The sequence below is a fragment of the Vicugna pacos genome, chromosome 6 (genome assembly GCF_048564905.1).
Source record: "Vicugna pacos chromosome 6, VicPac4, whole genome shotgun sequence".
Lineage (NCBI taxonomy): Eukaryota > Metazoa > Chordata > Mammalia > Artiodactyla > Camelidae > Vicugna > Vicugna pacos.
In genome coordinates, this window is record NC_132992.1 from 2,639,599 (window position 1) to 2,660,947 (window position 21,349).

Genomic DNA, 21,349 nt, shown 5'->3' on the forward strand with positions numbered 1-21,349 from the left:
AACCGCTCACATTTTCTTCTCTAAGAATCCCGTTTGTTATTTACCTACAGATTCCTTGTTTTAAAAGGTTGTGTTTATTAACCTATTTGCGGGTCGTATTGTCATCCCCAAATTAGAAAAATCTAAGATACAAATGACTAAACACTAGACAGACGAGGGAAGGGTTGCCACTGCCAAGGGATGATGGGTGCCTGTGGCACTGCCTGCAGGTGGGAGAAGGGGAGGCAGGGGAGTGTCCACCCAAGGCTCTGCTCCCCGCTGCTGAGAGCTGGCGCTTGGCTCCAGATTTCCATGTTTCCATGCATGCTCTTTGAATCTCAGCCGCACTGTCGGCTGCGATGCACTTATGCTTGAGATATATATATAAAACTTTTGTTATATTGTTTGGGTTTTTTGTTTGTTTGTTTGTTTGGGAGAGGGAGGTAATTAGGTTTATTTGCTTATTTTTTTTTTTTAATGGAGGTACTGGGGATTGAACCCAGGACCTCCTGCATGCTAAGCAAGCACTCTACCACTGAGCTATACCCTCCCCACCCCATGTTTGGTATATATTTATAATGTAAATAGGGTCACAGGGTTTTAAAGCTTAGTACAAAAACCTTAATCTGCATACACTCAAATTCAGGAGGCCTGTATGTAGTAAGAAGGTCTAAGGTGAGGAAAGGTCATTTCTTGTTAATTCAATCTTAATTTTAATAAGGCATCTCTTAGGATATATTACACAATGACTATTTCAAGCAAGTTTTATTATTTTTGTTTTGTTTATCCTGAACACCAAAATCATCTTTACAGTAAAGCACATATGACATGCTAATAACTGTAAAGAAAGTTCCACATAACATAAAAATTGACTTGCATTAAAATATTTCCTTTAGAAGCAAACTAAATATCCATTGACCAATGACTGGATAAAGAAGGGGTGTGTGTGTGTGTGTGTGTGTGTGTGTGTGTGTAATGGAATAGTACTCAGCCATAAAAAAGAATAAAATAATGCCATTTGCAGCAACATAGATGGACCTGGAGATCATCATACTAAGTGAAGTAAGCCAGAAAGAAAAAGAAAAATACCACATGATATCACTTATATGTGGAATTAAAAAAAAAAAGGACACAGATGAACTTCTTTACAAAACAGAGACAGATTCACAGACATAAAAAACAAACTTATGGTTACCAGGGGAGAAAGGGGGTGGGGAGGGATAAAATGGGAATTTGAGATTTGCAGATACTAACTACCATATATAAAACAGATAAACAACAAGGTCCTATTGTATAGCATGGGAAACTATATTCGATACCTTGTAATAGCCTATAATGAAAAAAGAGTATGAAAAGGAATACATGTATGTATAATTGAATCACTATGCTGTACACCAGAAATTAACACAACATTGTAATTCACCTATACTTCAATAATAAAAGAGAAAAAAATATTTCCTTTAGGAGTTGAATTTTGGATATGCTTTACTAAAAATGAAAAAGATATAACACTGAAATTAGGACCCTGAAATAATTGTCATGGTGTCGAGCATCAGAATGCAGTCAAAGTAACACAGAATGAACTATTAAAGTCTAAATTCTGCCATTACTTCTTTTGCAAAACGACTGATATTAGCAGAACGGTTGTGAACAAAGCCAAAGAAATTTTGTCTTTACAGTCATCTCACCTGCGTGAGAAAAGTGCTTCTTTTGGACCCTCAAATGGCTACTTTACTTACCATTTGGAAGCTTTAGAAGAATCTAAGTTACCATCAATTGGAGTCGTTAACACGTGGTGGTGTACAACATTTAAATACTTCTCAATGTGAATCTGTTACAGAAAAGTGAAAGTTTAGGCCATTAGAGTGGACTTAAGATCCTCAGCTAATTTACTCCATTTCATGAGGTTGACACTCTGAATGGTGTAATTAAGCCAAAAGACACAACACGCTACGTGTTTATTACATGCCTGAGGTATCATTATGCATCTCAAAGCCAAATTACTTTATCCCAAAAAGCATAATAAACAATTGAGACTCAAAGCTTAAGTGACCTGTAGCACTCGTCACAAATTAAACTGCACACCTAGCCAGGGAAGCTCGCTATGCAATACAGATGTGGGGTAATGTCTTTCTCTTACAGGGACTTCAAGCAAGCACCTGAGGAACGAGTCTGGCCTTTAGGTAACAGATTACTTAAAACGGCCAACCCAAAGACTCCAGCGGGGTCCAGCCTCTCCCCATCAGGTAATACAGGACAATGGCATGCTTGTCTGATGGGGCAACAGGATTTAGCACCTCTTACAGCCCAGGAGCTGAGCTAGGAAGCTAATAACATGGTAGAGTGGAGGTCGGAAACAACAGCAGAGGCCCGGATGGGTAGAGGCTAGAGGATGGAGATGGTCTTTATTTGGCCCCATGTGCAAATAGACCCTTGTTCTATGTATGATAGTCTTCCTCATCTGAAGATTGGATTCTCGTGTGCCCTTGGATCTGTCTGTCAAGATGAAATGCCTACCTACTTTATTTCTCTGTTTCCAAATTGATATATTTCTTTTACATTTCCCATGTGATGGACCAGATTACAATACTACGAAAGTGACTAACCTCAAAATACAGAAGCTATTAGGGAAAAGTAAACGTTTATTTTTGAGAACCCCAGGGAATCTGACGGAAACTCTCTGCAGGGTATCGGTATGAACCTTTTTTGTCAGGCATACTGTGGGGCTGATAGTAGCTATTGTTAAAATCTGAAATTCTTTTTATCAAACCACGCTTGAGGGGTTATCACTGCATAATCACATACTATCAATGCCTCAAATTCTTTGTGGAATGTGACAGGATGTAAATCAATCAATCAATCAATCAGTTAATAATTGGTTTTTAAAAGGGAACAGAATCGGGAAGCTGCTGGCCAACGAAGCCCACCTCCATGACAGATTTCCACAGGGGCCGGTGAGAGCCACAATTCTCTTCTTCTGGAGGAAACTGTCTCCTTGCAGGATCTTATTTAACATCTAAAGCTTTACTCACCTTTAACCCCATTTCAGTCCTTTTGATTGCCGTTTCAAGATTCTGAATGTCTAGAGTCTCGCCTCTTTCCTCAGGTGAAAATTGGGTTAATTTCTCCTTTAATTGATGAAGATCTTCATGGACCTGGTGGTAGAAAAATATAAAATATCGAAAGAATACATATACAATCCACCTAAAACAGTTTTTTTTTAAAGTTTTTAGTTTGCTTGAATTGCTAGGGACAATAAGGTTGATTTTAAGCATGGCATTCATTAAACAGGACTGTCTTTATGGTTCTGAGATGTGTTCCATTCTGTCTGGATCTTCCCACTTACTTCTCTGAAGAAGCTGTTCTGTAGGTGTGGCCTTAGTTTTGTTTGATGGAGTCAGAAATGAAAATGATCCATGAAGAAAGAGCAACATCACATTATTCCTTTAACATGTTACTTTAATTTGTATTTTCCTGGGAAAGGATGAGCACCCTCAGAATCAAATGGGCATTAGGAAATGAGACAGCTCAAGACTCTCTGCATTCATATTAGAAAGCAACCTTCAACAGATAAATACAGATGGCACCAATTATTGTATGGGCTGCTGCCACAAGAGAAACATTTTGTTATGCAAATTTATGAACAAAACACCTGTTACCGCAATAGTCACACCACTAACAATCTGCAGACTGGGTTGCTAAAGGCATTTGGAAACAGTTACCTTTTCTCTGTTAATACAGCTGGACCTACACAGTGATCCAGCCTATGTTATTGATTATTCTCGAATATTCCCGAGGAGCCAAGTATTCAAAAGATCAGAAGATTTGCATCTTTTCACTGATGGGCATCACAGCCTGGCAGACACATCTGGTCACTTTACAGATGATCGTGTAAAGCCTTCGAGGCTCACAGATTGAAGTCTGAACACACCTAATGTCTGCTCGTAGGCACTGAGGATGAAGAGGTACTTCTTTTGATTGTTTTGTCCAAATTTCTGCTGCAACCTGATTTGCTATCTGTGGTCCAAAGACATTTGGAAAATACAAAGAGGCAATTCTAGGCCAAGCCCACTTCTGGGCTACCTCTCAGAATAGTGGTGAGAATAAAATGAGTTTAATTGTGTAAAGCGCTTTGTACAGGGCCAGCCACATAGGAGGGCACTGAACAAATGTTAATTCTCTTCTTCTAAATTGTGAAACCCGGGGAAATGCCTTGCTTATAACTGGCACTTAGTAAATGCTCATTGATTCGAATTGCTCTCAGTCTTTCTCAAGAGTTTTTTACGTTCTTTGCCAGATAGTTTAATTGCAGTAGAGACAAGTACTGTAGGAAATGTTTTACTAGACTTGAGAGAAAAGAGATTAAGTTCTAAATCTCCGTTCTTTCTTCAAATAGATCCTATCTACCATATTGAAATTTTATGTGTCACTCATCATCTCTGTGATCATCAAATGCATTTCCCACTTGGACGAAGGTTATTATTTTGACAGTTTAGGGACGGGGCTGCTTAATAAGGAGCCCTTGAAAGATTTAATGCAGAAGAGATTTGCTCTGGAATTTAAAAGAGCCATGCAAACAGGCTCCAGATTGTCAAAAGCAGTGTCATAATTCCATTTTATTCATCTCGGCTAAAGATCGAGTGTGGCTGAGTCATGCTCATTGCCTCCCCATTCATTTTTATGTCATATGCTCCTGGCAAACCAGACAGAGGGATTGATGGGAAAGACAGGGGTAATATTAAGCTATCAATTAGCAACACTATTTCCAAGGTTGGTGTCTATGCACAACTGTTGGGTTTTTGAAATATGATTTCCAAAACTAATTAACAAGCTCATTTGATTGCCAGACTTGATAATCCTTGTTGCATAAACATAGGTTTAATATTTGGGTCAAACAAATAGTTATAAAGTATAAAGATACCACATTCTTATTAGTAAAGTATAAAGACAGAGCCTCTAAGATTTAACAGTAAAAGAAAACGTATGAGAAACTTCCCAGAGTTACCACCGCACTTCTCCCAGACTGTTTCACGAATGTGCTGTTACCTGTTTAAGGATCAGCACACACTGGATTTATTACTTTGGGTGAGTTACTTTACCTCTTTGTAGTTTAGTTTCTTGTTCTGTAAACTGGAACTCAGACTAATACCTGCCGACTAGAGTCGCTGTCAGGAGACAGTCCATCTAAGACCTCAGCACGGGGTCTGGCTCTAGTTCAGTTGTAAGAATGATGATTATTATTATAGCAAAACTTCACTACTCTGATTTGTTGAGGAAAGACCCAGCTACAATTGTAAAAAGGAGACTTTTACAATTATAGGCTTGAGAGTGAAAAAATCAAGTAGCTAACAAAATGCTGCCTAATCGAGCTCCAGGTGGAGACGGTAATCATATTTCCTGAACCAGAAATGAAAACGTGGGTTTTGATACATGATCTGATTGGGACAGATGATTCACAATCAGGACTACCCTGGAAATTACAAACATAGAAAGTACATATTTTCTTAATGAGTCACAGGAAGAGCACTGATTATTTGTATTTAAAGATTGTTCTCTTAAGTATTTTAGATATTTACTCAGAATATTATTTTTAGTATTAATTTGTGCCGTCTATTATGTTTTCTAAGTAATAATAATGTTAGTCCAGCTGCATCCATTTTTGAACAGAACATAAATTACTGGACACTGAGTTAATGAGTAGATCGTTATCCAGGCACCCAGGATCTACGGGCCCAGTCCTGTGATGGGTCAAGTTGGATATCCAAAAAGTCAGCTCGTAACAGTGAAACAAGGCATATCTTATTTGCCAAGTAGCATCACCCTCAGAGTTCTAGTTAACAATGGAGTAGTTTTGGTGAAAAAGACAGCTTAAAATTAATTTTTCCTTTCCTTTCAGCAACTTAGAGTAAAAAAGCAGGGTAATCTTAAAAAGACACAAATACATGGGCAGAAGACCTAAACAAGCAATTCTCCAGTGAAGACATACGAATGACCAATAGGCACATGAAAAAATACTCAATATCACTAATTGTCAGAGAAATGCAAATCAAAACTCCAATGAGGTATCACCTCACACCAGTCAGAATGGCCATCATTCAAAAGTCCACAAATGACAAACGCTGGAGAGGCTGTGGAGAAAGGGGAACCCTCCTACACTGCTGGTGGGAATGCAGTTTGGTGCAGCCACTGTGGAAAACAGTGTGGAGATTCCTCAAAAGACTAGAAATAGACTTACCATATGACCCAGCAATCCTGCTCCTGGACGTATCTCCAGAAGGGACCCTACTTCAAAAAGACACCTGTACCCCAATGTTCATAGCGGCACTATTTACAATAGCCAAGACATGGAAACAGCCTAAATGTCCATCAACAGATGACTGGATAAAGAAGAAGTGGTATATTTATACAATGGAATACTATTCAGCCTTAAAAATGACAACATAACGCCATTTGCAGCAACATAGATGGACCTGGAGATCGTCATTCAAAGTGAAGTAAGCCAGAAAGAGAAAGAAAAATACCATATGATTATCACTTATATGTGGAATCTAAAAAAAAAAAACAGAAGAAGAAGAAGACAAATGAACTTAAATATAAAACAGAAACAGACTCATAGACATAGAATACAACCTTGTGGCTGCCGGGAGGAGGAGGGTAGGAAGGGACAGACTGGGAGTTCAAAATTTGTAGATACTGACAGGTATATATATATAATAGATAACAAGTTTGTACTGTATAGCACAGGAAAATACATACAAGATCTTGTGGTAGCTCATGGTTAAAAAGAACATGGCAATAAATATATGTATATTCATGTATGACTGAAAAATTGTGCTCTACACTGGAAATTGACACAACATTGTAAACTGACTATAACTTAAAACAAAGACACAAACACATACACAAACTAGAGTGTTAAAAGAGTAAGAGACCAGACCTAATAACAGCTGACATCTACTGAGTGTTATACTTCATGTGTTATCCTATATTTTAATCTCTATGAGACTCCTAAGAGGGAGTTCATGTTCACTCCTAAGAGGGAGGTAATATACCTTCATTTCATACTTGAGGAATCTGAGATTTAAAGTGGGTAAGTGCAAGGTTAACCCGTGCAAGGTAACACAGCTCGTTAAGTGGTGGAACTATTCAAATCTATGCAGTCTGGATCCAAAGACTTCATGGCTTACCATTAACCAGTACATGCATAATATCTACAAATATACAAGTGTATATTTGTAAATATACAAAGCTAAAGGTTGGTGAAATTTCAGGGAAAAATGCAGGATTTAAATCTCGAAAGGAGCAAAAAGAAGCAAGGGAAGACTTTCCTTTCATACCAGGATTGACGGATTGAAAAGGTTTAAGAAGATTGCTTGCATTTTCTGTGTACATGAGTCTACCCACAATGCTCATCTTTAGTCAGTTTCCATTCTGTAACATGAAATAATAATAGTACGTATCTGATAGCTTTGTTGTAAGGGTTAAATGAGTTAAAAAATACATAGCACTTAGAACCGTGCATGATACCTGGTAAATACTGTGTTAGCTTTGATTTTTCTTTGCAATCATATAAAAGTTTATATTTTACAGTATGATCTGAAGTAATAGCTCTCAAACTTGACTGTGTATGAGAGTCACCTGAAAGTCTTGTACAAACATCGCTGCCCTTCCCCTGCCCCACTGCCCCCAGAACTTTTGATTTAGTAGGTCTGGCCTGGGGTCTGAGAATTCGCATTTCTTAGACGTTCCCAGTTGGTGCTGATGCTGCTGGTCCCAGGACTGTGCTTAGAGAACCACTGGTCTAAAGAGCTGTTTAACCTATTTCATTGAGACACAGACCTAATATATTAGGGTAAAGCAAGGAGAGATTTGAATTAAGCATCTCTGCTTTTATTGTTTAGAAAAATACATACACAATATATGTATAAAGAAACTATTTGATTGCCTAGGCTAACAGTAAAGGAAGCCCACTTTACAGTAAAGAACAATTACGTATCTTGGGGGAAATTGGGTCAATTTAGTCAGAGGTGGTTCTCATCTAAGCTATGTAACTAACAGAAGAGAAAAACTGAGGTCCAGAGAGGTGAAGTGACTAGCTCACAGTTACCCACCTGGCAAAGACGTTGCCAAGGTCAGACCTCAGTATTCCAACTTGCCTACCTAAGCATCCTTTTCTGTAGATGTACGGCCTGTTGGGAGCCTGTGTGAAGGGAACTGATCACAGCTCCAGGTCAAAGTGGACCCACGTTGGCATGTCTGAGTGTGCTGACACGCTCACACAAATTCAGGTCATAGGGGAAAAACAGAGCGGGTCTTACACATTTCCTCAGTATACATATTCTACATAGTACCAGGGAGAATTTGATACTGTATCAAGATCAGCCTCAATATAACCAGGTTAACATGTAGCCTCTCCTTCTCTGCACTTAGTGTGTACAAAATAACCCTTTCAAGCAAGCGAGGATGCTGATCAATATGGATATGACTATTCTTAGCTCTTCCCAAAGAGAGGTCTGGCCTTTGCCCTTGGACACTGGGAGGTGATCTCTAGGCCCCTGGAGGGCCCTGCTTGATAGTGGTGTCTTTTATGATAGGGGCTTTCAGCCATGCTGTCAGTTCCAACCTCTAGAGGAGTTAGACTGAAATCATTAGTCTGTCCTCTGGGAAGGACTGAAAACTAAAAGTCAGCCAAATGGGCAGTGTGATCGAGCCCCAATAAAAACTCTGGATGCTAATATCTTGGGAAAGCTTCCCCAGTTGGCAATAATCTATGCATGTTGTTGCACATCATGGTTGGAAGGAGGTAATGCTCTCCATGACTCCACAGGGAGAAGATGGCAGAAGCTGCACTTAGACCCCTCCTGGATCCTGCCCTAAGCATCTCTTCACTTGGCTGATTTTAATCTGTATCCTTTTGCTATAATACCACGATAATTGTAAGCATGGTGCTTTCCTGGGTTTGAGAGTCTCTCTAGCAAATTAGCCAATGTGAGGTGGTGGGGCCCCCCAAATATGTAGAGAGTTGATCTGAAGTGAGGTTGGTTCTAGGGACCCTGAACTTGTGTCTGGTGTCCAAGTGAGGGCAGTCTTGTGGGAACTGTTACCTCCTCAGACTTGGCAGTTTGCCTAAACTCATTCTAGGGTGATGGTGAAAGCAAGGATACTAAAGGGTGAGGTAAGAAAACTTGGGTATGATTCATAATGGTGAAGTCTATGAAATTGGTGAGTTTAGGGGTCTGTACCTTGGAAAAGGTGAATTAAAAGAGTCTTCCAGATGGGAGGTAAGAGACCAAGATTCTGGCAGGAGATAAAATTAGACCCATTGCGGATCTGGGTAGAGTCCTGATAGAGTGACCTTAGGCAAATTACTTCAAGCCTTAGTCAAAGAGAGCTAAATATGAGTTAAAAGTGATGATATACGTTAAATGTTTTTAAAATGTCACATGTGAAAAAACAAAATGGTTTTAACATTTTCAAAACATCTGAGTGTAACTGTCACAAATTGATATATACTGGAGGAGTTAATAGTTTCTTGATTTTTTCGCCCTCAGAATAGAAAAAGTTATTTCCCTGAGTTTTTTTTTCTTTAAGCCACATTTCTATACTCAAAACTTTCACTTGATTAGCAAGACTTTATCTTTAATATAGTTCCCCATGTGCATGTTCCCCAGCAAGGGACTTTTATTTATTATTTTTAATTCATATATAGTTGACATACAGCATGTTAGTTTCACATATAAAACATGATTGGATATTTGTACATATTGCTAAATGATCACCACAATAAATCTAGTTAACATCCATCACCACACAGTTACAATCTTTTTTCTTGTGATGCGAACTTTTACGATTTACTCTTAGCAACTTTCAAACATACAAGAGAATATTATTAGGTATAATTACATGCTGTACATTACATCCCCAGAACTCATTTATTTGCAAGGGACTTTTAGATCCAAAAAATTGGGGTACTTAAGAAAAGCAGTTCATATATTTCAATTTCTCCCCGAATTTCTTATCACTTCTCCAATGTGTCTGATTTGTATCTTACTTACTCCCCTACATCATGGATTCAAAATTTTCAGAACATTAACATTTAAAGATGGTGCCCCATTGTAAGATGAATTTTTCCAAAGTAAAGGTCCTAGGTGGGGCGTACGGTCCTGGAGTTTTACCAGAGGCAGAATGGTCGTGCTTCTGAAGCTCACCCTCCAGGGTCAGGCTCCGGAGGTGTGTGAGGCTGGCCGGCGAGATTGGCAAATCTGGGAGTCCTCTGAGGGGCGCTGCCCCTCGCGTGTTGGAGGCCGGCTGGGGGCGGCGCTACAAGTGGATGGGCGCGAGTGGATGGGCGCTGCTGCGCCTCGCTCCAGGGGTCTTAGCTGGGCAGGGCCAGGAGAGGCCCATTTCCCACCTGGATTAAGATGGATCCGATGGGGTCGTGGTTTTCCGTCTCCTGGGCCATGCCTGGGGCCGGGCGGGGCTCCCCGCCTTTCCTCGCAGGCGCGGTCTCTAGGCTCGGAAACCCTCCGCAAAGCGAGCTCGTTGCCATGGCAACCCCACGCGCAGCGCGGCCTGGTCCACGCCGGGAGCGGAAGAGGGGGCGGGGGCGGGGCCGGCCGTGCCTTCCGAGGACGCGCCTGCCTTGCGCGTCTCCCCCGCGCGCCGGCGGCCGTGGTGCCGCCCAAGGCGGAAGCGGCTCCCGGACGGAACCGGCTCGCGGGTGCAGCGATGGCTGCTGGCGTCCCCTGCGCGCTTGTCACCAGCTGCTCCTCCACCTTCTCCGCAGACCGGCTGGTCCAACGTGAGTAGCGAGGCGTCCGGGCCCACCTCCAAGCCCCGCTCCGAGCCTCGGCGGGCGACAGTCCCAGCATCGCCGCCTCCGTCGGGGCCTCTGTCCCCGCCGCGGGCCCCGGACTCTTCTCTCGGTGGTGGTCCGAGGCCCCTGGGGTGCCCCGCACACGCGGTCGAGGTGCCCAGTCCCCCGGGTGTCCACCCCTAGCTCCTACACTCGTTGCTTCTCTGGTTTCTCGGCCCACCGTTGCGTTTCTTCCAGCATGTTCTGTAAAGTGGGACTAATCGCTCCTCCACCCAGCCCGGGGCTCGTTGTGGGCAACCTTTGAGGTGAACCGAAAAGGCGCTCTGGAAACTGTACGGAGGCCCGCGAGTGTCAGGTGCAGGAATCGTGGTTTATGTTCCCAGCCCTGCTCCTGAAGTGAAGAGTGTGGTTCTTGGCCACCCCTCGATGTGTGTACTAAAAGGCTAAGTTAGCCTTGTACCCTCCACCCCGCAGTTATTCACAGCCGTGCCTTCCTCCTGAGGCTACGCCCTCCGTCAGCGAGTTTTTGGTTATTACTGGGCCCAGTCTCTCTGACTCTGGACCTTCATCGTGGTTGCAAATGAAGGTTAAGATTACCTCAAACGAAGTAACTCTTGAAAGAACCATAGGCGGGCGAGGAGACCAGCGTAGAAGACAGAGAATAGGACTGAGTCATAGGCTCAACTCCTCCACTAAAGGACTCTACGAAGTTGATTGTAACTCGGGACTCCTGTTTTAAATGCGTGGCTTTGAGTCAGAGCTGGGATGCTCAGCTGTAACGTAGTAAGCACACTTAACCTCTGCCCTTTAGTTTTCTTATCTGAGAAATGGTGATAATTTTCACAGGATTGTTGTGCTTAACCCAGAGTAAACAGTCGATAAGTGGTACATACTGTTACTGAAGCACATTGTCTCTCTAAGCCCTCAGTTTCCCAATCCTGAAAGTGGGTCACATGAACCTATCTCACAGGATTCTTTGAAGGATAGGCGATGTGACGTTTTGAAAGCATTTTGTAAACTGTAAAGCATCATGGAAACTGTAACTTCTCCCTGTCATTTTTTCAAATGACAGTTAGGCAGGATGTCCCTCCGGCACAAATACTCTATAACTTAGTTATCATTTGTGATCACTTAAAAAGTTCCTTGCCAGGGTAGAAGTTACTTGCAACACTTACCAAGTGCTCTGATTATGTCATTTCTTACCTCTGAGCAGTGCCCCTTTCTTTTTTTTTTTTTTTTTGTTGTTGTTTCATTGTAAAAGTAGTGCATACTCCATTAAGTAGAATTTAACATATGGAGAAAAGAAGATGTTGGCCCTGGTCTTATCAGCCAAGCACAAATACTGTGTTAACATTTCTGTGCATTTCCTTCCAGCTTTTTTTTCCAAGGTGTAGGTTTTTAAAACTTCGTAACTGCATTTCATATGTAATTTTTATCCTGATTTTTAATATATAACTTTAAAATATATTACTATATTTTAATATATTGTATTTTTGTTACATATAACAACATAATTTAACATATTTTAATGTTATATTTAAAAATTTAAAATACTGTATCTTAAATATTTGCATAAATATATCAAATATATTTGTATATCTGACATACAATATTTCATAAATAATTTTTCTCTTGCTGTTTTTCATTTACCATTACATCATAAGTTAGTTTCCCTCAAATATTACATCTAGTGAACATATCAATATTTACTCAGAATTCTTAAGATTCTTGGTGTATTTAACTGTCCAAAAGAATTATATGCATAACTGATATATGAAAGTCCTTTCAAAGCCAGTCTCAGAGATGTTTAAGTTTTCTTATGGCTGTCATGTGCTTTAAGGATCGGAATTGGCAGACACGGTCACTTCCTTGATGGAGCTGATTACCTGTGGTTAATGAACAGTACCACTGTACTTTGAAGTAGATTAGCATGATTGGGAGTAAGATTAATTCTGTAAAATAATCCACTTTATTTCTATTCATAAAATGCCTCTTGGATAACTTTTGTGGTGGTTGAAATTCGATGACCTTTCTTTTGTGACTTCATGTGATGTGGTGAAAAATAAGAGCAGCCAGTGAAGAGATTACTTGAGTGAGAAAAAGTGAACTATAAAAGAGGGCTTTCGTCATTTCTTCCAGGTTTACAGGCAGGGTAACCACGGATAGCTTTAGAATGTGGTATTTGCTGAGCATTCATTCTGTTTTATCTTAAAGATTGAATTAATCACAAATCAAGTCTAATTTTGGCATAAAAGATAAAGATTACTATAATGAATGATTTTAAGTGTTCAGTGACATTAAGCCATAGTCAGATTTTGGATTGAGTCTAATTTACCCTTTTGGGAAGGTTTGGTTTCCTTCCATATGTCAGGAAGAAGAACCTTTAGGGTTTCTCCAGTTTCTCTTTCCTTCAACTTATGATCTATTTTACCGCTTTTAACCAACAGCAGGAAATATTTCATAACCAAGAAGCCAAGTTTATTCATAAACTTGAAATAAAAATCAGTAGGCCTCTACTATGGATAAAGTGTATGTGTGAACTTTGTAAGAAATTTTTCATCTTTGTCACTCAGAGGGCTTATCTGCAGTATTGTGGGTAGATGTCTGACTTTAGATAAATGGGGCATTACCAGTGTAGCCTTTTAAAGGGACGTGAAGGCTCAGGATGCTTGTGCAAGGCTGTATGTGGTGTGACAGCAAGTGTTCGTACCCCCAGGCCAGATTGCCCTCACATATGTTTCTATGAATGAACATTTTACTTGCATTCTCAAAAAGTATATTCTGATATTAAGAACAGAGCTGGTCTCTTTGCCAGTTACAGTACCCAGAATGACCACTAAGATACCATTCCTCCCTTCAAGAAGAGTGTAGTGAAATTGTGTGCTTTACTTGTGAAAATATTAAAATGTAGATAACCTCGCTTTTAAGATCTTACTCTTCTTTTCCTAGAAGGAGCCTTAGATAGAAAAATCCCGTTTGGTTTTAATATGTGTAATGCTAACGTAGCAACCATCAGCCGTTTAGGTTCTATACCTGAACATTTGGAGCAGACTTTTTTTTCTTTTAGTGAAATGTGGGGATCTGGAGATATTATAATCATAACAAGCATTTATATGTATGTCAGCTCTCTTCCCAAACATGTTTTCGCATAATTCATTTTGGTCCCTGTATCCCTGTGCTTTCGTGAAGTCAGGTTTTCCGCCATCTGTAAATGGAGAAACTGTGGCTTGGCAGCACTAGGTGGGTTGCCCAAAGTGCTCAGCTGACAAGTGCTGGAGCATATGCTCACCTTCGGGATTCGTGTGCACGGACCGTGTGAATGAAACCTGTTGGAATTCCTTAGCAGTCACAGACAACTATTTAAATTTAAGGTGATGGTGTTGGTTCTAAAAGAAGATTTTAAAATATGCTTGCATTTCCGTTTAGAGTGGTTGAGGTCTTAATTCTGAATGAAGAAAAAAAGAAATCCCTGTCCACAAGACCTGTATTGTAAAATGAGCATTTGCATGGCTGACAGCGTCTGCATTATTTTCTCTCGACTGGACTCAAAGTAGAGACGTTTTATTTATATATATATTTACATCTATCTATCTGTCTGTCTGTCTGTCTATCTATCTATCTAAAAGTCACTCCTGCATAGAATTAACATCAAAAATGAAAGATTGCTCTAGATCATCTCTAACATCCCTTCTAGATGTAAAATTCTGTTATCACTTACTTATTTTTATGTTACATTATATAATGCTTCTTAAATTTTCTTACATTTTTCTTTCGAAAACTGAAGAGTCAAGCCCCAGTTTCAAGTTGCGGTAGAAAGAGTCAAGCCCCAGTTTCAAGTTGCAGTAGACACTTCACTTGTAGTAGAGAATTTGACACTTTGTGTTTGGAATTCAGATGCGTTTACCCATGGAAGCAATTGCTGGTCCTCAGGTTTCTAAAAGCGCGGAACCAGGTAGCTTGGTTATATGAGTAAACCAGGCTTCAGGGAATTATACGGGCAAAGCCAGCCATCAGGATGGCGTTGCTGCTTTGGGAAACGTTCATCCTTCTGTACGACTGGGACTTTGCTTCTGGGTCAGTCAGACTCCTGTACTTACACGAAGATCTTAAAGTAATTTACTGAGGAGAACATTGTTATTTCAGAAGTAGGGGCTACTGTACAGCTCAGCCAACATTCTTGAGCAAAAGGATAGAGATGAGAGCTTGGATCTTTGAATGTGCTTTACTCTGTAGCTGCTTGAGGTATTCTGAGTGGAGCCTTTTAGTTCACCCTGGGAATAAGTAAGAATTTTTGCCTAAGCAAAGTTGCTTATTTTGTTGTGGTTGGAGGACTCTGCCTTTGATGGGATTGTATATTTCCAAGTCTTTATTTTCTTCAAAGGAAGAAAGATTGGGCAGCAAGATTTAACCACAAGGGCCTAGAGTTGTCATCACAGAGGGATTCATGAAGTGGTCAGACTAAAGCAGTGATTTCACACGGTAATGGGGGTGAGGGAAGAACTCTGATTTCTTTTTAACTATGATCCTTAATATATTTCAAATTTTTGAAGTAATATTAAAAGAAGGCTCAAGATTTTTATCTTTATTAAAAGAGGGATGTTAAGTCATCAACCTAAGAATAAGGGAAGGAATAAATACAAGTTTACATTCTCTCCAGACCCAAAGGGACTTAACACATTCGTGTTGTCTTCCTGTGTGTGTGTGTGTGTGTGTGTGTGTGTATGTGTATGTGTGTGAGTGAGTGAAATTAAAGCTCAAAGAGGTTGTGGTTTTCTAAGGTTGTTCAGCTCATAAAAGCTGGGGAGCCAAGATTCAATTCTAGTTCTTTTATATATGTGAAATATGATGGACTTCTTGGTGACAGAACTGTAGGCATTCAAGGTGAAATTAGAAGATTTTACTACCAAAATGAGAACTATAGGGCTCAAAATAAGTTTACACTTTTTCTTTCATGGTAATTGGAGCCTTAGTAGATGAACTATGACAAGTTAATAATAAATGAAAACGCCTCTCTCGGTGCCCAATTTTTTTTTTAATCCATAGAGAATTTCTTTGAAATCTTAGACATTCTTTAGCTGTGGTTGATGAGTTAAATGATTATAAGGTTTTTGTCTTCCCGACAAATGGCATTCCAATAAACGAGGGTGGAGAGCTGAAGGAGAGACAGCAGTGGCGAAATACTGCGCATCAGCCCACGTTGCACAAAACCACGTATGATACAGAGAGTATCGTGTCATCCTAGAGGGTTCTGAGTGCTGTCTAGACTCAGACCTTTATTTCTGGACCATCTAACTGCTTGTTTGTGTGTAGCCAGAGGTAAAAACGTCTAGAAACTATGCCTTGGTCATTTGGTTTATAAACAACTCTCTACCTTTTGCCCTGTATAATTCCTCAACAAAAAGTGACAGTAAATAATGAAATCTGATATAAAACCATTTTTTTTAAAGGTTACTGTGTGAAAATTGTTTTGAATGTGTCTGGCAAGAGTGGTAATCCGGACACAGCGTCATATTTATGTCGGAGCCAGGGCACACAGATACCCCGACAGCCCTCTAAGCCAGGCTGAGGTGGGTGAGAACAGAGAGGACAGTTGTGAGACTCTTAAAGAGCCTTTGCGATGTTTTAGGTTCAGTAACAAATAGCCTTTTTAGAGTTGGATTGTCCACACAGCCCTGCAGGCTGGTTCCACCCACAGGTAGGGTAACGTGTGAACGTGCCCGGATCAGAATCAGTGTGCTCAGAGCAGGAAAACGTGACCGTTTGGTAGTAAAAACCACACTGCTAAACTGACATAATAGGGTGGCCATTCTGGGTGAATTCTGCTGGGGCTGTTCAGGACTTTTGTTGGGGGGAAATGTGGGAATTGAGCACTGAGTTCTGCTCTTCCTAGCTATCTGACTTTAAGCAAGTTCACTTTTCATCCCACGGATCGTTACTGAGGTCTTCACGTGTACCATCATTATTCTAGGTCTCTTAAACCTGTGGCCCAGTCACCTCGTCATAAAACCAGGGCGTTATCTCCCAGCTCCCATGCTTTTTTAAGCAGCTTTACTGGGGTGTAATTTAAATACCATACAATCCACTGGGGGGTTTTAAGTGTAGACCATTTCTGTCGTTCTAGAAGGAAACCTACCTATTAGCAGTCATTCTGCGTTCCCACCCCCCGCCCTGGGCAGCCGCTGGTGTACTTTCCCTCTCTATAGAGTTGCCTTTTCTGGACATTGTACATAAAAGAAATCACGTAAGAGGGGGTCTCTTGCGTCTGGCTTCTTTTACTTACCTTGGTGTTTTTGAGACTCATCCGTGTTGCATGTACTGATGATCTATCATATGGCTAGACCACATTTTGTTTATCCATCATCTCTTGAGAGACATTTGGCTGTTTCCACTTTCTGGCTATTATGAATGGTGCTGTTATGGGCGTTGTAAGAAACTACTGTACTATTTTACAAAACTGCCAGACTTTTTCAGAGTGGCTATATCGTTTTACCATTCCTATCAGCAACGTTTGAGGATTTCAACTTCTCCGTATTTTTCGCAACCCTTGGTATTGTCTGTATTTTTTATTTATAGCCATTCTAGTAGGGATGAAGTGGTATCTCATTGTGGTTTTCACTTGCATTTCCTTGGTAGCTAATGATGTTGAGAATCTTCTCAGGTGCATATAATCCATTCCTATATCATCTTTGGTGAAATGTCTATTCAGATCTTTGGCTCATTTTTAAAAAAAATTGAAGTATAGTTGAATTACAATATTGTGTTAGTTTCAGACATACAACAGAGTGATTCAGTTATATATATATATTTTTCAGAATCTTTTCCATTACAAGATAACTGAATATAATTTCCTGTGCTATACGGTAAATCCATTTTGCTTATCTATTTTATGTATAGTAGTTTGTATCAGTTAATCTCGTACTGTTAATTTATCCCTCCCCCCACTCCCCTTTGCTAACTCTAAGTTTGCTTTCTGTGACTGTTTTGTATATAGATTCATTTGCCTTATTTTTTAGATTCCACATATAAGTGATATCACATAATATTTGTCTTTTGCTGTCTGATTTCCTTCACTAACCTAGTCCATCCACGTTGCTGCAGATGGCAATATTTAATTTTTTTTATGTCTGAGTATTATTCCATTGTATGTGTCTTCTTAAGCCAGTCGTCAGTTGACTGGCACTTGGGTTGTTTCCATCTCTTGCTTTTGTCTATTAAAAAATTTGTTTTGTCTTCTTATTAATGAGTTCTAAGAGTATATTGTGTGTTTTGGATACAAGTCCCTTATCACATATGTAACTTGCAAATATTTTCTCCCATTCTGTGGCTTATATTTTGGTTTTCTTGATAGTATCATTTGAAATGCTAAAGTTTTACGTTTTGATGAAATCCAACTTATCAGTGTTTTCTTTTTCCATGATCCTTTGACTACGTGTTGTCCAATCATGATTCTGCCCTTCTTGAAGGACCTTTTGGATCCTGGGATGTTGGATCTGTTAGCTTTGTGATATTTTACATCAGACCAAGCTTATTTTCAGTATTTGAATACAGGAGGTACAGAATAAATGTTCTTCATTAAATTTACTCTGTTTTGGAAAATTCATCTCAGACATGTTTACCTTCTTTCAGAGTACGTTAGTATCTGCTGCAGATTCTGTTGTCAGCCTGAGAAGTCACTGACGTTTTTTGTGAAGTTTTATTACTTAATACTGATTTGTGTATGAAAAATTACCATTTGAATATAAAACTTATTTTCATCTCATAATTGTCCTGTTTAGGCTTATGTGTTCTTTCTTCCAGAAAAGCCACCACTTATAAATTATTTTCGAAGCATCAAAGATTAATTGCCAGGTAATTTTTATGGTTAAAATAATTAAAGAATACATTTGAGATGGATTTTTATCAGAGAGAGATTTTTCTCAGATGCAAATAAAAGGCATTTATATCTGTGGTGGTAGGTTATGATGCCTGGCTGTATAAGGCAAATTTCAGTTCTGTGAGAAAGACTAAAACCAACTTTGCATTCCACAACTTTTATTTTATTTCATAAATACAGTTAAGTCAGTTCCGCAAGTTCTTTTGCTTTAGATCAGAGTTTCTTAGCCTTAGCACTGCTCACATTTTGGGCTGAGTAATTCTCTTTTGTGTGGGGCTGTCCTGTGCATTGTATTCACGGCCTCTGCCCACTAGGTGCCGGTAGCATCTCCCCACTTGTGACAACCAAAAATGTCTCCAGAGGTTGACATGTCCCCCGGGAGACAAAACTCACCTCCTGGTAAAGAACTACTGCTTTAGATATATATCTAGAACTTAAATTTTGAATAAATAGGTAATAGTAATGAAATTCAAAGAAGACCCCTCCTTTCCCCCCCAAGATACGGGCAGAAATTGTCCCTCAGCTGTGCCACTGGGATTGCTAACGTGGTCTTTGCATGCAGCCCATGGAATTAAGAGGCTGATGGTTCCTCCTTGGCCCTCAGAAAGCCCATCTGCGTACTCTTCCTCCTCTTCCCGCCAGCTTCTCCCTCTGTGTTCTTTTGCGCATGGTAGTCTGTCACTGTGTCACAAGGTCTTCTAAGGGCAAACAGACCGTGAATCCCCCCTCCCCACCACATCCCCCCCCCCGTCCCTGATTATTTTAACATGAGGCGCTGGTGACCAGTCCCAGGTGGCTAGTGGGAGAAAGCGGACTTGAGGAAAAGGAGGAGGACGGGATTGGATTTCCTCTGCTTGCACTTTGAGAACTTTTCCGCTATGATCTAAAAAGCCCCGAAGCATGTGAAAATGTGAATTTAGAGCGGGACCAGAGAGAAGGGGTGTGGGAGGAAAAGGTAATGAAGTGTTGTAAGCAAACCAGAATTGCTGTACTCCTGTTAAAGCAGGGGATGCTTCAACTCAGTCCCCTCCTCTTCTCAGCCACTGAGTCCTGCTCCACGGAGGGCTCTGTCACATATACTGAGACCGATAACTGCGTGCAGTCGAACCAGGAGGCTGCAGGCTGATTACTCAGAGAATTACTAATAAGAATTTCCCGACATTTGACTCTGAAGATCCAGCTCCGAATGTCGAGGTTTTAACCTTAAATGCCACACACGCTCCACAGGCCCTTCTTCCTGCAATAGTGCTGTCTGCTCCTAGGACGTGGGGAAGAATCTGGCAGTTAGTAACTGCTCCTGAGTCTTGGACAGAGCAGCACCCGCCTCACATGGCATTCTCGTGAAGTCGTGGCTGTGAATTGGTGACTGGTTGCAGCAACGTGGAGCCATTGTGAGTTTTGAAGCTCTCTCTTTGCCTTTCCTTGCTGCTTAATGAAAACTCTGGCTGTCACGTTTTCTTCCTAATCATATTTTGGTCAATTCTTTTCTTTCATAATGCCTACTTCCCCCTGCAACTGACGTCAGACTCTGCTCTGCTTGCCTCCTCTAATTTTCCTAATTGCTTTCTCTCCTGTCTCGGTCTGTGCCTGAATAAGGGAAAAGAAAAAGTGGTGAAGGCATATTTTGGGAAGGGAGGGGCCAGAGCAGCTTAAAGAAGGTGATTATTTCCTAGTTGTAATGCTTCTCACTGACCCTCCTTAGTGTGTGTCCGGAGGGCTGTCACGTGTGCAGGAAACTGATCTGGAAAGGAGGAAATGAACAGTTACTGAGGGTCTGCCCTGTGCCCAGCGCCTGCCTGTGCTTCATGTGCATTGGTTTTATTTAATCTGCAAGGAGCCATTTGAGGGGTGTTCTTGTCCCCTTTTGCAGGTGAGGAAATAAGACACAAAGAGGTTAATTTGTCATTCTTACCGAGGGCCAGCATTCAAAGGCAGGTCCCTCTGACCCCGGGTCTGTGCTGTCTCTGCTTCTGGGCCTCTTCTGCTCTGATTAGTGGTACCGCCATCACAAAGGGAAGGGGAGGAACTGTCCGTCCCCAGAAGAGTGGATACCATGAAAGGCAGTTGTACCAGGTAGGAGGTTACAATACCTGGCTGTAAAGGCAGCTTCAGATCTGTGAGAAAGAATGAAAGCCACTGTATTCTCAGAAAAGTGCTGGTTTCTAGAAGGATTATCTTGATTTGAGGTAGCAGGTATCACTTCCCTCAGGGCGTAGAAAATATGATTTAACCACTGGACAACATCTCTTCACGACGAATGTCGTGATTAAGTAAGTGTACATTAATTTTACTGGTGTTCAAAGTCTTTACTCCTACTAGGAAGTATGAGATAATCTAAGACAAAATCAGTTCTCTGAGTTTAGAATGTGCTGATTTGGTCCTTTTTGACTGGGGTAGATAGATGAGGGGGGAGGGTAAGGGGTACACGTATGTGTGTATGTGTATGAAATTGGGTATCTGCGGTGTTTTGGGAATTCGTCTTGGAACCTCAGTGGTCTTCTTAATTCATTCTAAAGAGAGTATTACGCCGTACTGATTCTGAACCATAGGAAGTTACTTGCCTCCTTCCTTTCGATTGCTTTCCAAATTTACACTTTTTCTGAGGGAAGAAAAAAAAGGAACCAAGAGGAGCAGGAAGAGGGAGCTGCTGGGTCACTGAACTGAGGTGCGTCCTTGGCTTC

The 21,349-nt window shown here is 40.7% G+C and overlaps 2 protein-coding genes across 3 annotated transcripts in view; one reads left to right on the forward strand and one right to left on the reverse strand.

The window, feature by feature from the left end:
- Positions 1-10,602, reverse strand: part of IQCH (IQ motif containing H) — a 184,206-nt gene extending 173,604 nt beyond the window's left edge. The window contains 3 exon segments of the mRNA XM_072962195.1: positions 1,719-1,810; positions 3,012-3,134; positions 10,391-10,602. Coding sequence (XP_072818296.1) covers positions 1,719-1,810; positions 3,012-3,134; positions 10,391-10,528 — 353 coding nt within the window. The 5' untranslated portion in view covers positions 10,529-10,602.
- Positions 10,603-10,623: 21 nt separating this feature from the next.
- Positions 10,624-21,349, forward strand: part of AAGAB (alpha and gamma adaptin binding protein) — a 56,229-nt gene continuing 45,503 nt past the window's right edge. For both annotated transcript variants that reach the window (XM_015243877.3, XM_006209625.4), the window contains exon 1: positions 10,624-10,780. In XM_015243877.3, the coding sequence (XP_015099363.2) occupies positions 10,708-10,780 (73 nt within the window). In that variant the 5' untranslated portion in view covers positions 10,624-10,707. The remainder of the gene's footprint in view (positions 10,781-21,349) is intronic.